General features: G+C 36.1%; 2 protein-coding genes across 5 annotated transcripts in view; both read right to left on the bottom strand.

The window, feature by feature from the left end:
* LOC121424587 overlaps positions 1 to 1,428 on the bottom strand; it is a 10,325-nt gene extending 8,897 nt beyond the window's left edge. The window contains exon 1 of one of the 2 annotated variants that reach the window (XM_041620328.1): positions 958 to 1,428. The gene's annotated coding sequence lies outside the window, so the exon portion shown is untranslated. The remainder of the gene's footprint in view (positions 1 to 957) is intronic. The other variant, XM_041620327.1, reaches the window with a different exon arrangement.
* Positions 1,429 to 7,624: 6,196 nt separating this feature from the next.
* LOC121423867 (polypyrimidine tract-binding protein 1-like) overlaps positions 7,625 to 14,444 on the bottom strand; it is a 30,949-nt gene continuing 24,129 nt past the window's right edge. For all 3 annotated transcript variants that reach the window (XM_041619379.1, XM_041619380.1, XM_041619381.1), the window contains 3 exons: positions 14,234 to 14,308; positions 13,886 to 13,949; positions 7,625 to 13,331 (listed from right to left, as the gene is read on the bottom strand). In XM_041619379.1, coding sequence (XP_041475313.1) covers positions 13,263 to 13,331; positions 13,886 to 13,949; positions 14,234 to 14,308 — 208 coding nt within the window. In that variant the 3' untranslated portion in view covers positions 7,625 to 13,262. The remainder of the gene's footprint in view (positions 13,332 to 13,885; positions 13,950 to 14,233; positions 14,309 to 14,444) is intronic.

Raw genomic sequence — 14,444 nt, 5'->3', positions numbered from 1 at the left:
TCTTTTTAACTGTTCATTATTATGATTGATAAAATTCACGCATTTTCTAATTCTTATTTTTGTCAGGGGCGGCGCCTGGATGCTTTGATGGGGGGGGGGGGGGTTGTAAGACGAAGTGATCTGTTGTTGTAATTTTGAAAAAGGCAAACTAGTCAGTGTTGACTATTGTTGCCTTATAAACTTGCTTTTCTTTTTTTCCAAAATATGATAATTTCTTTGTTCAAATTATGTCATTTTGAAAAGTAAAAGAAAGAAAGGAAAGAAAAGTTCTCAGGAAATTGTGCAAGACCACCTCCCCTGCCCTGTATTAGTACGTTATCCTGACAAACCCTCTCGAGGTGCATTTCGAGGGCGTCTTAAGAAGATACATGTAACAATTTACTTTTTTTAAACAAGTTAATGTCTTATGACACATCAATTTATGAATAAATTGTTCAAAGAAAAAGAAAATACCCATCACCTTATACAAATGAAACATGTAGGCTAACCTACCAAAATATTTTTTAAAAAAAATCTGCTTTAGTGTTGAATCTCTTAAAGATACCTCAACCTGGAATTTGAATTCACAGAATTGCAAAATATTCAAAAAGAATATCACAGATTTTACAGAAAATTATCAGAATGTGGTGATAGGCAAAGTTTATCTCATCATTGTTCGACAGTTCGTAAAAGCAATGGTGATGGTCAACTCGTCATACGTCAAGTGAAGACATAATAGGTTGCAACTTTTTTCTTCTATTTCTTTTTATTATGTGCCAAAATACAAACTCGTTATGATCTCTGCACCTGAGTTAATTGTCTTTAAGACGTTTTAAAGACTCGCCGTTTGAGTCACCAGTCTTTGCCATTGGGATCCCCTTTTAATTAAAAAAAATATATATATGTTCTCCCCTTTGCAGATGTCCCGTTTTATGGCAGTCAATGATATTCAAACTATAATAAATGTTCCATACTTACATAAGAGAAAACGACGACCGACGACTTTTGCAGTTCCAATAAATTGAAAGATTACTTCTCATCCAAATCAAAAGTGATTTAATTCGCGTTGATAGTTGCTTCAGAGAACACCCTTAAAAGTTGAATGGCATAATAATCTCGGCAAACAAAATCTTCTTCAGTAAATGGAGTAGGTTGGTCGTTCGTTCTCCAATTAATTTGAGAAGAGTCTTGTAACTTCATGGGCTGTTTCACTGCAACATCATACCAAACTAAAGGTCTGTTCTTTAAAGAAATTTAATTCCATCAACGACCTTCATTTATCTTCCAGAAAACTGCCTCGCATCACCTGTACAGCAAGTTGTTTAGTCCTCTTTAATAATTATCGGAGCATTTCTATTAATGCATTAACTAGACTGGCATCTATTATGCATAGAGAGAGGGGGACAATACTGTTTGTTGGCGCTGTACGGATAATAAAAAGAACTGCTACTGTGACCGCCATAGCGAGACATCTGGAACGTCCTTTTGTGTTTATCTGAAAGGAAACGATGCGAAGGAAGAGGGGGGGAGGGGGTTGCCTTGGCGGATCGACATTGGTGAGGGGAGAGGCAGGGACAGAGAGGGGCATCCTAAGATAAAACGCATTTTTTTCATGAATTAAAAAAATAATAGCTTTATAACAATGCACAGCAAAAACTGTGGTGTTAACTGGTGTACATAGAGGACCACACCAGTTGTTTTACACAGGTGTTAAATTGGTGGTGTTAGTTTTACACCCATAGGTGTTATTACAACACATTTGGTGGTTATATTTACACTCTTTGGTGTTATGTTCAATCTCTAGGGTATAGTTTTAACACCTCAGGGTGTGGTCCTCTATTAACACCAACTGGTGTCAGTTTTAACACCACAGTTTTTACAGTGTGGTCATAAGAATGATTGAAAAATGATTTTTTTTTGCGACTTCAAAGATTGTGGTTTGCAAGGGCTTACAGGTCTTATAGGCCTGTTTGCAGACCGAATTTCAACTCTGAAAGAATCCCTCGTTTATAAATTCAAAATCCGAGGAATGAATACTTGAATCTCTTGGTAAACATGCTAAATGATAATTATGCTAATGTGGTAAGTGAAAGTAATTATACTTTACAGAGAGACTGCCCACTGCATGCCCCGCCCTTTTTTATCAATTATGATAGAGGTTTTGAGATAATAGTATTTGGATTATTATAAGAAAGAATAGCGACCAGCTTAAAATTTGATGCATTTTTAATCATAAGGATAATCTTTTATTTTTTATTATAAGAAACATTTTTTTATATTCTAAGAGAAAAGGTGGGCAAAACCCTTTGCTCTCATTTAAGATCCGTGGTGGGGTGTTGGCCCTCCCCCACCCCTCTTTCAGTACCCCTCAAAAGTTCCTTAACTCGCCACCAGGGAAGGATGAGAGTAGTGACGTAAGCCTCTTTTTCTTTAATACCGTAAGCCCCATTCTTGTCTTGTGAATTAGACTGATTATTGTCGTGTGATAGGAATGTTATTGATTTATCGATGGGTAATCGAGTTGTTCGACCCAAGGGGGAGGGGTAAAACAGGGAATGATCCTGTTTGACCTTGTTGCCTCTATACATGCCTCGCGACGATACATTAGGGAGTTTTCGCTCAAGACACAGGAAATATATTATTGAAAATGCCCGTCAAATGACGATGAACAGCTGGGAGGTCTTTGTCGAAAATAGGTGAAAGCAGTTTCGTCCTAATTAAAGGTCAAGTCCACCTCAGGAAAATGCTGACTTCAATAAATAGAGAAAAATCAAACTAGTGATGAAAATTAATCATCAAAATCGGATGTAAAATAATAAAGTTGTGACATTATTAAATTTAGCTTATTTTTCTGCACAACTAGGTGACTCAGTCGATGATGTCCATCACTCACTATTTCGTTTGTTTTTTATTTTTTGAATTATACAATATTTCATTTTTTTTAATATAGATTTGAAAATAAGGACGAACTTGACTGAACAATATAGTATTAAACAATGCTAATTCCAATGTTCAGGGAGGAATCAATCGTCTTGACAATGAGGAGAAAATTAGAATATTTCATATTTCATAATAAAATACAAAAGAAATAGTGAGTGGATGACGTCATAGTCTCATTTTCATACCAGCCAGGATGTGCATAAAGCTGTTTTGTGAAATTAAGTGAAACTTTAAAACATCATAACTTTCTTATTTTACATCCGATTTTGATGAAATTTTCAGTGTTATGCTTGATTAATTTTTCTCTTTTTAATCTAATCAACTTTTTTGTTGAGGTGGATTTGTCCTTTAAGTGTCGGAGCTGATTTGTCCAGAATAAAGGACAAAACTGCCATTTGATTCCACAATTTTCTCGACAAAGACATATTGGTTGCTCTAAGTCATGAAGGGCATTTGAAAATACATTTTCTATGTTCTCGAAAGCGTTCTGCTTCCCGGTGGGGAAAATTCCCTAATGATAAAATGGATACGAGGAAGAGAGCGAGTTGAATGAGGTAGGACCATTGGAATATTCGGTAGAGGGAGAGAGATATATTTTTGTTTGTGTTTCTGTTTAGTGTAATATTGTATACATATTCTTCTCTTAAACAGTTTTTTGTTTGTTTGTTTAATCTTGCATGTCTTTTATGAATAATTTTTGTTTGTATTAGTGTATAGTTTTTGTACTTTAGCTGATATGTTCTCAAATAAATATCAAATAAACAAAATATATTACTATCTTGAAATTGGCTCAAGAGCACTGCAGTATCTCTTCCTTCCTTCCTTCCTTCCTTCCTTCCTTCCTTCCTTCCTTCCTTCCTTCCTTCCTTCCTTCCTTCCTTCCTTCCTTCCTTCCTTCCTTCCTTCCTTCCTTCCTTCCTTCCTTCCTTCCTTCCTTCCTTCCTTCCTTCCTTCCTTCCTTCCTTCCTTCCTTCCTTCCTTCCTTCCTTCCTTCCTTCCTTCCTTCCTTCCTTCCTTCCTTCCTTCCTTCCTTCCTTTTTCTTTCTTTCTTTCTTTCTTAGCGATAACGGGGATGGGGGGGTCCAAAGAATAAATGAAAGCAATTTCAATGGGAATATGGTGCTTGGAATACTTTAAGCCCACCCCCGTTCAAATTACCGCTGTAGCAGCATGGAAAGCTGCCCCTTTTTAATCCTTGACACTAGCTTCTTTTTTTTTAAAGAAGCAATGTCTTATTCGCAATTTGTACCTCCTGTAAAAAAGAGATTGAAAAAAAATGCGTTTTCATTCATTCGTTTGATCGTCATCCAGCTTTATTTTGATAGTGCCCCAACCTCATTTTTACATTCTTTTGCACTCACTCGTAAAAGATTGTACCGGTGATTGCACCCCCCCCATAAGATGAAAGCCACAATGTTGTACAGCAAAAACTGTGGTGTTAACCGGTGTACATAGAGGACCACACCAGTTATTTTACACCGGTGTTAAATTGGTGGTGTTTAGTTTTACACCTATAGGTGTTATTACAACACCTTTGGTTGTTACATTTACACTCTTTGTTATGTTCAATCTTTAGGGTGTAATTTTAACACCTCAGGGTGTGGTCCTCTATTAACACCAATTGGTGTCAGTTTTAACACCACAGTTTTTACAGTGTACTTTATATAGGTCTACTTTTATTTTATTTCTGATAATTCGCTTTTTAATACGCTCACCCATTATTATTATTTTTTGTGAGAGATGCTTATGTCTAGTTTTCAGTTTTCATAAGGGAGAATAAATGCCCAATTCCCTTCTCAATAAGTTTGAAAAGTCTCATCGTTTATACTCGTAGACGACCGCTTTCACAAATGAATACCCACAAATTTCGGGAAATTACAATTAATGACTTGTTTATAGACTTTGAAATGTTGCATTCATCAAAAAACTTTTCATATATATATTTTTTTATTATTCATGTAGGACAAGTGTCTGTTTTGAGGCGAATAGAAGTACTCTCATTTCAACTATCTTCATCCTTTCTACTTTGTTGCTTTCTATATATTATTTCCTTTTCCTCATTTGTTTTTCTGATTAACCTGTTTTTTCTTTTTAATATTTCTCTTTCATTCTTCCTTTTCTGTATTTTCAAATGTTTCAGTATTTAATTCATTCCCTTGTCTTCATTTTTCTATTTTCTTCTTTGATTCAATGCAACTCACAAAAAAGTATTTTTTCTCAAGGTGAACACAAAAGTCCCTTCCTTTGACAGTCATAAAGGAAACATCAAACTAATTAAACATTAATACAACATTAAAAAAAAACTTTCTCAATGGGCACGCTTGAAGAACTTAGTCTGCTGGGCAAACCCTTCACTCGAATTAAGTCTCCGAATGTGCAGCCTACTCATGCTTTTGTGTACTGAATGCCCTAAACAGCAAGTTTTGTATGTGCCAGTCTTTGTGTGGAGACACACTTTTTGATCAGTTTCAATCAGGGTCTGTGTCTGTAGACTTTGAAGAACTCTTGTGGCAATGTGTTAAGCTTATTATTCTCAAGTGGTAAAAAGAAATCCCAGTAAATTTTTGTGATATCTGGAAATTTAAGCCAAATAGTTTAATTCTTATACATACATTTTTTTTAGCATGTTTACTCAATAAATTCATCCTACAAATATGATTTTCGAAGACGTTTCACAGTGCAACGAATTGTTGCATTCAATCAGTCAGAAAACTAATTTGTCTTTCAAGACACAACCATGGAATGCTTAAAAGGGTGAGTTTTGAAAGATGATATTACAGAACCATTGAAATTTAAAGGTATACGTTCCCAGAACTCAAGAGGCCGCCAGCGACCCTTTCGCATCGTCATACAACGCTTACACAGATGCCACGTTCCGAATGCCCGAACTTTGACGATTCTCAGTTCGCGTATTCTTCGGCTCGTGTTCGAAGATCTTGGCAGGTTAAACTACGGCTCCTTCTGCTGTGTGAAGTGACGTCAGCAGACGTTTTGGACAGCGCTGATGTGGCCAAAATCAGCACAGACTATGTGTAGTGAACATGTGCTGCACAACTTGACAGCTGCATGCACATTACTTCAATGATCTTCATCATGAAGGGGGAGCACAGCGCGTAATTACAGAACTATCCAACACCTCCCTCTTGAACCCCGGTCACGTACACCTTTAAGTCAATTGAAAGCAATGGAGATCTTCTAATGATTCGACTCATAGCTTTAATTTATCCACCCCTATGTTTCTACTCCCATTCTACTACAGTCCTCTTTTCCGTTCAGTCATATATTGGATACACTCCCACAGTTGACCTTTACTTCCTGGGTCAAACTCACTGAGCTGTAATGTGTGTTGGGTGGGCTTTAATTGAGGAAATTCTGTGCTCAAATGCCTGTAAACAGGGCCCTGGGAACGATGTTTTTTACTGGGGGTGATGTAAATTTGACAAGCCCCCCCCCCCCCTAAAAAAAGGTTTCACTTCAACATGAAGGTTATTTCTGTTGCAAGAAATCTGACAAGTCCAAAAATGGTTTCACTCCAAAATACAGCTCATTTAGCTTATATTTCTACATGTTTTAATACCTACATGAATTCCTGGGGTGCTGCCTATGGAGAATAATACATGCAGCACCACCAGGGAAAATTTTGGGGGTACTCAGCACCCCCGCTTTCCAGGGCCATATCCCTAAATCACCATGCTTCGTGTCTATGTTTCATTCTGTGTTTCATTTGCGATTCTTGTTAGTGAATCTAGCCCAAGAAATCTGACTGACCTCTTGCGTTCAAATCCACATCTAATGGTAAACACAGAGAGACGCTAAGGGAGCTTGAAATAGTTTGATGAGCAAACCCTTCACTCGAGTCAACGGGTCTGAATGCAGAGTCTACAATGACTCGTGTACTGAAGGCCTTTCAAAACAGCAAGTTTTACATGTTAGTAGTCTGGTGTAAAGACCTACTTGTTAATCTCAGTTCAATCAGTCTGCTGGCACAGTATCCTTTAAAGTGCAATCTACTTGACAGGATGTTGAGATGTTTTATATTGCCATGACAACATGATAAAATTCTCATGTCAACATGGTGAGATAAGTTACCTGGTCAAGTCGATTTGTAAAAGTTATATATCGTCATGGCGAGCTGTGTTACAACTATTTACTATATTACCCAGCCATGATGACAGTAACTTTTTAAGAGTCGACTTGCTGAGATAATGCATCTCGCCGTGTCAACATATTAGCTTTCCATTATAGTTGCATAGGCAAATTAACACATCATGCAGTGTCAACATACATCTGCCTATATTAAATTCAACTTGGCAAGATGTTGTTGCAATGCCGACATACAACCTTCTATGAGTCAACTTGGCAAGAGGTTGTTGCAATGCCGACATACAGCTTTCTATAAATCAACTTAATTGGCAAGATATTGTTTCTAGCAATGTCAATGCAATAAGAAATGAGGTTGACTTGGCAAGATGAACATCTCGCTATCTTTGTCAAGTAGATTCTGCAAGGCACTCGCCCCTCCGTCTGCTTCCTCTCGCATTCTCTCTTACTCTCTACCTCCCCAATACCCACCGAGAAAACCAAATCGCTGGCAAATGTATCCCATACCATGCAAGACAGACTCCCCACATTAAAAAAAAGTGGGGACGAAAAAAATTGGAATAAAAACATGCAAATGTCCATTAAAACACACATTGTCACGATCTCACAGGTCCATCAGCCTCTTGTATAAAACAAGTATTTTTAATTTACCATGAAAATCACACGTTAATATATCCAATCTCTTCAATCTTTTTTTTTAGTTTTTCTCACTTCTTTCATTATTTTTTTCTTTTTACAACACACTTGAAAAATCCCTGGTTATTTCAGGCATCTCTGGAGTCATAGTCGAGTCAATGAGCATCTCCAAATCGATCGCCCAAGCGCAATCGTTCAAGATATGTTTGATCCCATGGGATTAAGCTCAACCTAATTCCAGGGGGATTAAGCTTAACTTAATCCCATGGTACTATCTCAAGGTACTTCAATTTTCCGATTTCAGAATATTACACTATTCACTAGAGTTTGTAGGGGAATAAAAATGACAATAAATTAAGGCCTTCTATCCAATACCCTAAAAAAATGAAGAAAAAAAAATCCATTTGCGTTTGTACATTGATTGCTTAGTGAAAAAATAAAAATGTCCAAATCCGTCTTATAAAATGCGGAGAATCGCTAGCTATTGACTAAATCATCTGTCGAGTGGGGTGCAAATCTTTGTGTAAAACACATTCTTTTCTACAGTTTCTGTGATAAAAAACAACTTTGGTTTAAAAAAAGAAGCGGAATCCACAGACTGATTATCAAAGGAATGTTTTCAAGTTGTAAATGACCCATGATGTGTGCTCGTACTGACCTCCAGTGCAAGGTCAAAGGTCGGAGGCCAGCGTATTATGAAAGACAATGTTGGGATGCGATTGGAGTATATATATAATATCAATAAATTAATCACATACAAACAAATTCTCTTCTTTTTTTAGATCTAGGTACACCACACAAAATTAAGGTCTCCAACAGAATGAGACATGCTAAAACCTATCACAACTACTAGTTAAAAGTAGAAAAAAGATGCACTTGGTTATTTCATGATAAAAATCCATCTAGCAAGTTGCAACAAAATGTTAATTTTGAAGGAAAAAACAGGAGAAAAAAAACCTGGCTATAGGATAAACAAGTTTAAAATTGACAGCCTCACACTTGAGATAATACACAAACATATGTTGCAGAGAGAAGAATACAGAATAGACCAGGAGAAGAATACACAAGTTTTGAATAATTTTGATTGTTGTGTTGTCAAGAGAATACGTGATTGTGGTAGTAGTAGTAGTAAGTGGTAGTTAGAGTCGAAGAGAAAAGAGAGAACACAAGAGAAGATTTTTTTGCACAGTCTTGAGAGTTTATTAGCAGAAATAGGAGAATAGAGAGAAAAAAATTAACAAAGGATAATTTCTTAAGAAGAGGAGAGAGAGAAAAAATAACTCAATAATAAAATGGCAGGATACAAAGTGTTGCTATGAGACTATGGCCGTGGATGGTGTATGATCAAGCAAAAAAAAATCAAATCTGAACAGATTTTATGAAAACAAAGGCTGCCAGAACAATACTAGAGGCACAACATTGGTAAAGAAACACAAAGAGTTTAGCTCAGAGAGATTAAAGATTGACCAACAAATGGGGCAAAGTGATACATGTTACTTAAGCCTCAATGGCTGGTAAGATTGTATTTGTCCCATTTAAGGGAAATAATTTGATGTCTAAATGGATAGTTATTTTTTAAGTATCAGTCATGATTTACTCAAAATGCTCTCACTATTCCATCCAATATATAGACTGATTTTTTTTAGGTTTAATTGCTCTCAATAATATTAATTCCTGTGCCACTGTTTCCACATAGAAGAATTTGTTCTTCCTTTTTTACCAACGTGATTCGAGCTTTGAGGTTCTGGCAACCCTTTTTTTCAAACAAATAGTTTCCAAGAGAAAAAAACACTCTGAAAAGACTACCTCCAAATCGTAACCCATCGATACTCGCTTGACAACAGCATGCTGCTTGCGGAAGCAGCTCGTGAGATCAAGTTCAAGCGTGGGAGTAGTCGTTGAGCTAAAATTTGGAGGTGGTCGGTTGTTGACTGACAAACTTGAGTGTAGTAAAGACATGACATAAAAGAGAGGCTTTCATAACTGCATCAATGTGAGTAGAGAATAGCGTAGCGATAGACGTTGATGCGCTGTTTGCGCTCAATCGACTGCGTGTAGAGAGAAAAAGCATAATAGAGATACATATGAGTGACTTGTATGACAAATTCTCACTGTGAAACAATTAAGGATTTCAAAATCAAACATTTATGAAGAAGAACGGGTAAAGTACCGCTACTAAACAAAAATGTGAATAGGGGGGGGGATTTATGTACATTGAGGGATAAAACAAAAGGAGGGAGAAACTCTATTGATTGGTGCATGTTAATAATAGTTTTGTTGAAACAATTGGCGGTTTGGAGGAACACGATTGTTACATAACAAAATGGAAAAATAAAATCTCATGCAGCTGGATGTTGAAACTATGAGTTAAAAGTGTTATTCTTAATCATGATATTGCAAAGCCTGATAAATTTTGCACAACAAAAACACGCAAAAGATGCTGCTCAACTCCATGGTGCGAGTCAACGGGCACTGCCAAGAACGAGAAGAAAAAAATGGGCAAAGCCGAAGAAGCTTGAAGAAGAAGAAATAACTCTCATAGCCTTCACAGAAAAAAATACAGAGAAGATTAAAGGAGAAAAATACAGCAAGTACATACCCTAGAACCACTTATTTGTAGAAGTATACGTCTTAGCTAGCCAAGTACATTCTCTAAATATCTAAGATAACTTGAAAACTACAATATTATTATCTCATGTCAAATTTGTACAAAGTCACGTTTATGAATACCACTGAGATAAACAACATGGAATAATATAGTGAAACTTGCCAATACACTACATGTACAAGACTAATAAATCCATAAGAGGAGAGGGGGGTTTTCACAAACCCCCCTTAGATTAATAGCCTGTTCTATACCCTATCATTAAAGAATCGTACTTGAAGCGTTAAAAAATAGTACAGTACACCCTCTGACGTATTACACAAGTGCGTGCGAGAGCAGCATACGCATCTAGATAGACAAATGAAACATAGCATGGTCATTAATATGAGAATTCTCATTAATATCATGAGCATGCATGATTATTTGGAAAAATAGTAAAAAGCTCTCCAATTACCCTCACACTGTCTGAAAAACCAAGCCTTTGTTTGAAACCGTTTCCAGAATAAGTGGACTCAATCTCTAGAGCCGGAATTTTGCCTTTTCCGAATTCGTACTGAACTTTCGCGGCTCCTCTCTTTCTCTCATCTGTCCATCTTCATGAAAACCATAAATAGTACCAGATATGTCACCCTCATTTCTATAAGGCACATTAAAAATCAGCCGCCCAACATTTCATCCCTCAAAAAAAATTTGCACAATGTCACGAGAAGAGTTTCCCCTAACTGTTCAGTCTACAGGCTTGTGAAAGGCAGAATTTCAGGCCGTGTGAGGGCGCACATATTACAACAAAGAGACAGAATTCCGCAAGTTTGGAGAAAAAATACACAACGGAAACTAAATACTTCAGCAAAGCTTTGCCTTAATCTCCTTACACAATTATACCACAGCAGACCCAGTGAAAAAAGTGGGCTAACCTAACAAAAAATATGACATGTACAAGAAATTTTTCTTTCTCTCTGAATATACACAAGAAGTAGTTATTAGCTTAAAAGATGATATATAGCTTAGTGTACGTTGGATAAGAATGGAAATTAGATAAGATATACAGATTACCACTTGCAATTACAAACAAGTATCAATTCACATGTTAAACTGCCTGATTATCAAAAAATCTCAAACAGCAGTGACTAAAATAAAGCCTCAATTTTTTCTTTTTTCAGTTTGCACTTTGCACATATCCTTAAAACACAGACCAAGAAAGCATAATGATTATCAAACTTTCTTTCAACTGCAATTGATTGTCCCGTTTGCGTACAAACATGTTCATTGGGAGTGGAAAACAATTTGTGAAATCAAACCCGAATGTGTGTCAATGAACACATCAGATTAATATGCGTACAGATGTGTTTTAATAATAAAAAATGCAAGAATGCCAGAAACGGCAATGAAATGATAATTAAAGATCATAAATTACTCAAGCAAGAAATACAATGTATTGCTTTATATTCAAACTGTACTATGGATAAAACAGGCCTGTTCTTAATCACATCCAACCACAGTTGGCGACACACAGAATTATTTGAAAAAAGGAGATAATTGAAGTGCAACACATGTGGAATGTTCAATTATTGTCAGTGGCTCACAAACAAGGCAAAATTCTACATGCTCACAGCAGAAAGGAAATGCCAAGCAAAGTGAAATTGTGACTCTTTTTCAAAGAAATTAATAGTCTCTGAATTATTCTAGCAAATTATCTCACAGCAAAAAACAAATATTAAAACAGGCAAATTAATATCTACAAAGATTATACGTAATGATTCAAGCTTGATAACGACCCTGAGCGTCGGGGTTCGACGTCCTTTTGGCGTCACGCAAGAGAAGGAAATAAGCTCTTGGAGCTTTTGAGAGAAGAAATGTAAAACCGAGACAAAGAATTTCTGAGTTTTAACCAAGGTGATTAAATACGGTTGAATAATTTTCAACGAAATGATACATGATTATTGACATAAATTACTCTTAAAAGAGGATACCTCAAAAAGTGATTTGTGACATTTTTTTTTTGGTTAGCAGAGACAACTTCTAAGCTACCAAGAACACAGAATGAGAGAGAGAGGAAATACAAGAAAAAATAATTCAATGAAATTTACACCACACCACAATACAGCTTAGAGTAAAATTATCTGACATCAAAAAAATTCACAGAAAGAATATCAAGAGACATGCGATCAAAATGTTTTCAAAAATTCATTCAAAATAACACATTGCAGTTGTATAATAATTACAAATGCAAAATATCTCTCTCTCTCTCATCTCTGTTATCAATTTATCTATTTACAATGTACACACCAGATTCCTTAGCTAACTTGGGATACACAAGGATATAGGCGTGAGATCAATACCAAAAGCATTATTTTTGCTTCGGTATACATAATTTGTAGACGCAAGTGCTTCATAGAAACCTTGCCCATATATAAAGATGAAATTTTGTAAGCATTGAGAAAGTGTGTAAGAGTCGCCAGGGGTAATGAGGGTGGGGGGGTAGGAGAAGGGTATCCAAACGAAGAAAAGGGCACAGTACGAAGTTCAGAAGGGGAGCAGAAAAGATTTATCCCATATAAACTACCATACAAAACCCTGTCCAGATAACAGGAGATGGTTAACAATGCCTATCAAAGCATCACAGTCATATTTTATCATCATGGGCAAATCCATGCTCCTTTTCCATATGTCTATCTTAAAAAAACACCATTAAAATAAACTCCGTCCAATATTGCCAATTCTCAAAAACATTTAATCAGAATATTTTTGAGTCCTTCTGGTCTCAGACCAGTGTGCTTTCTTTATTATATTTTCCCGTTATCGCTGTCATCATTGCATTGCATGATCCCATCTTTAAATGGCACTAAGGGTGATTCAGGTATAATTTTATCATCGTTCTTGGTATGTTGTCATGTTGTCCCCTTCTTATTTCTAAGAAGATTGGTTGATTTTATTGCGATATCGCTTGGTTGTACTGCTCCATGTGTGCGTTGACTTTATTAAAGGGGGGGTGGTCTCGCCTCTAGATCTGTGCTTTTGAGAACGACACACGAAGATGATTTGACTCAGCCAGTTGGTAGTTGTGCATTGCCTGTCATTAAATATCAAAGAAAAAATCAAGAAAGTGTATACATTGTAATAATGTAATTGAACGGATGGCATTGTGAATTCTAAGTATGAAAACTCTAAGATCAGTCTTGTGATTAACTTGTTGCTGTAGTTTTGGCTAAAACGTGGATCTAAATTTTTCTCTCCAACTTACAGAAACTTTCTAAAAGAGTGAATTAAGTAGCACTGGATCAACTTTACATCACCAATAAACAGCTCATATTCAGTCTTTCAAAGAGTTGTTGGAATAAGTTTCTGATTAGCTATAACATGAAACTAAATAGTTGGGTAACTCACAGGTTAAAAAAAAAAGAAAACAAGAAGTATTGGACCAACAACTGTATCCTGGTGGACACCAGAATTTGTCAGTTGAAATTTATTCAACAAAATTTTTAACAAAATCTTTTTGAAATAGCGAAGTAGCATCGGATCAACAATTGTACCAATAAATTGGTATACTGAACTCACAGAAGCTTAATAAAAAGAAGAATATTGGACCAACAACTGTACCCTGATGTACACCAATAAATAACTTACAATTAGACCATGAATTGCTTCTTCTACAGAGCCCATTTGCAGGAGTGCCATCTTCCTGTCTTTCCTGTATGAGTGAAGAAAGAAAAAAAAACAATTACACATGACCTGTTGAATATTAATATGAAAAACTGGTGTTAAACCTACAGATTTTTTAATATAATTATGCATAAGCTACACATTTTACTAACAAGAACCGTTCAAGCCACAAATAACTGACAGCATGTCTTTTTATTTTCGAACCAGGAAACACGGGTCCAACGTGTAGGTCAGACAAAAATAGTCTATGGAATTACCCAGATGATACTTCATGATGATGACAAGAGATGAGGAGATGATATCTGTACTTACGGGAAAAACTTGAAGTTTGCTACAGTACCATGTTGGGAGAATGCTTCTTTTAATGTTTCCTCATCGACAGTGGGCCTGCAATTGGAGTTGAAAAATTAAAAATCAAACGTCATCACTCAAATACATACTTTCAGATTCACCTGATCGGTAATCCGGCAACTATTAATCAGTCATATTGAAATGAATACGACTATTTCTTACTTCTTTTCAA

Source organism: Lytechinus variegatus, chromosome 11 (genome assembly GCF_018143015.1).
Source record: "Lytechinus variegatus isolate NC3 chromosome 11, Lvar_3.0, whole genome shotgun sequence".
Lineage (NCBI taxonomy): Eukaryota > Metazoa > Echinodermata > Echinoidea > Temnopleuroida > Toxopneustidae > Lytechinus > Lytechinus variegatus.
The sequence above is the reverse complement of the archived record's forward strand: the minus strand, read 5'-3'. Positions and strand labels throughout refer to the sequence as shown.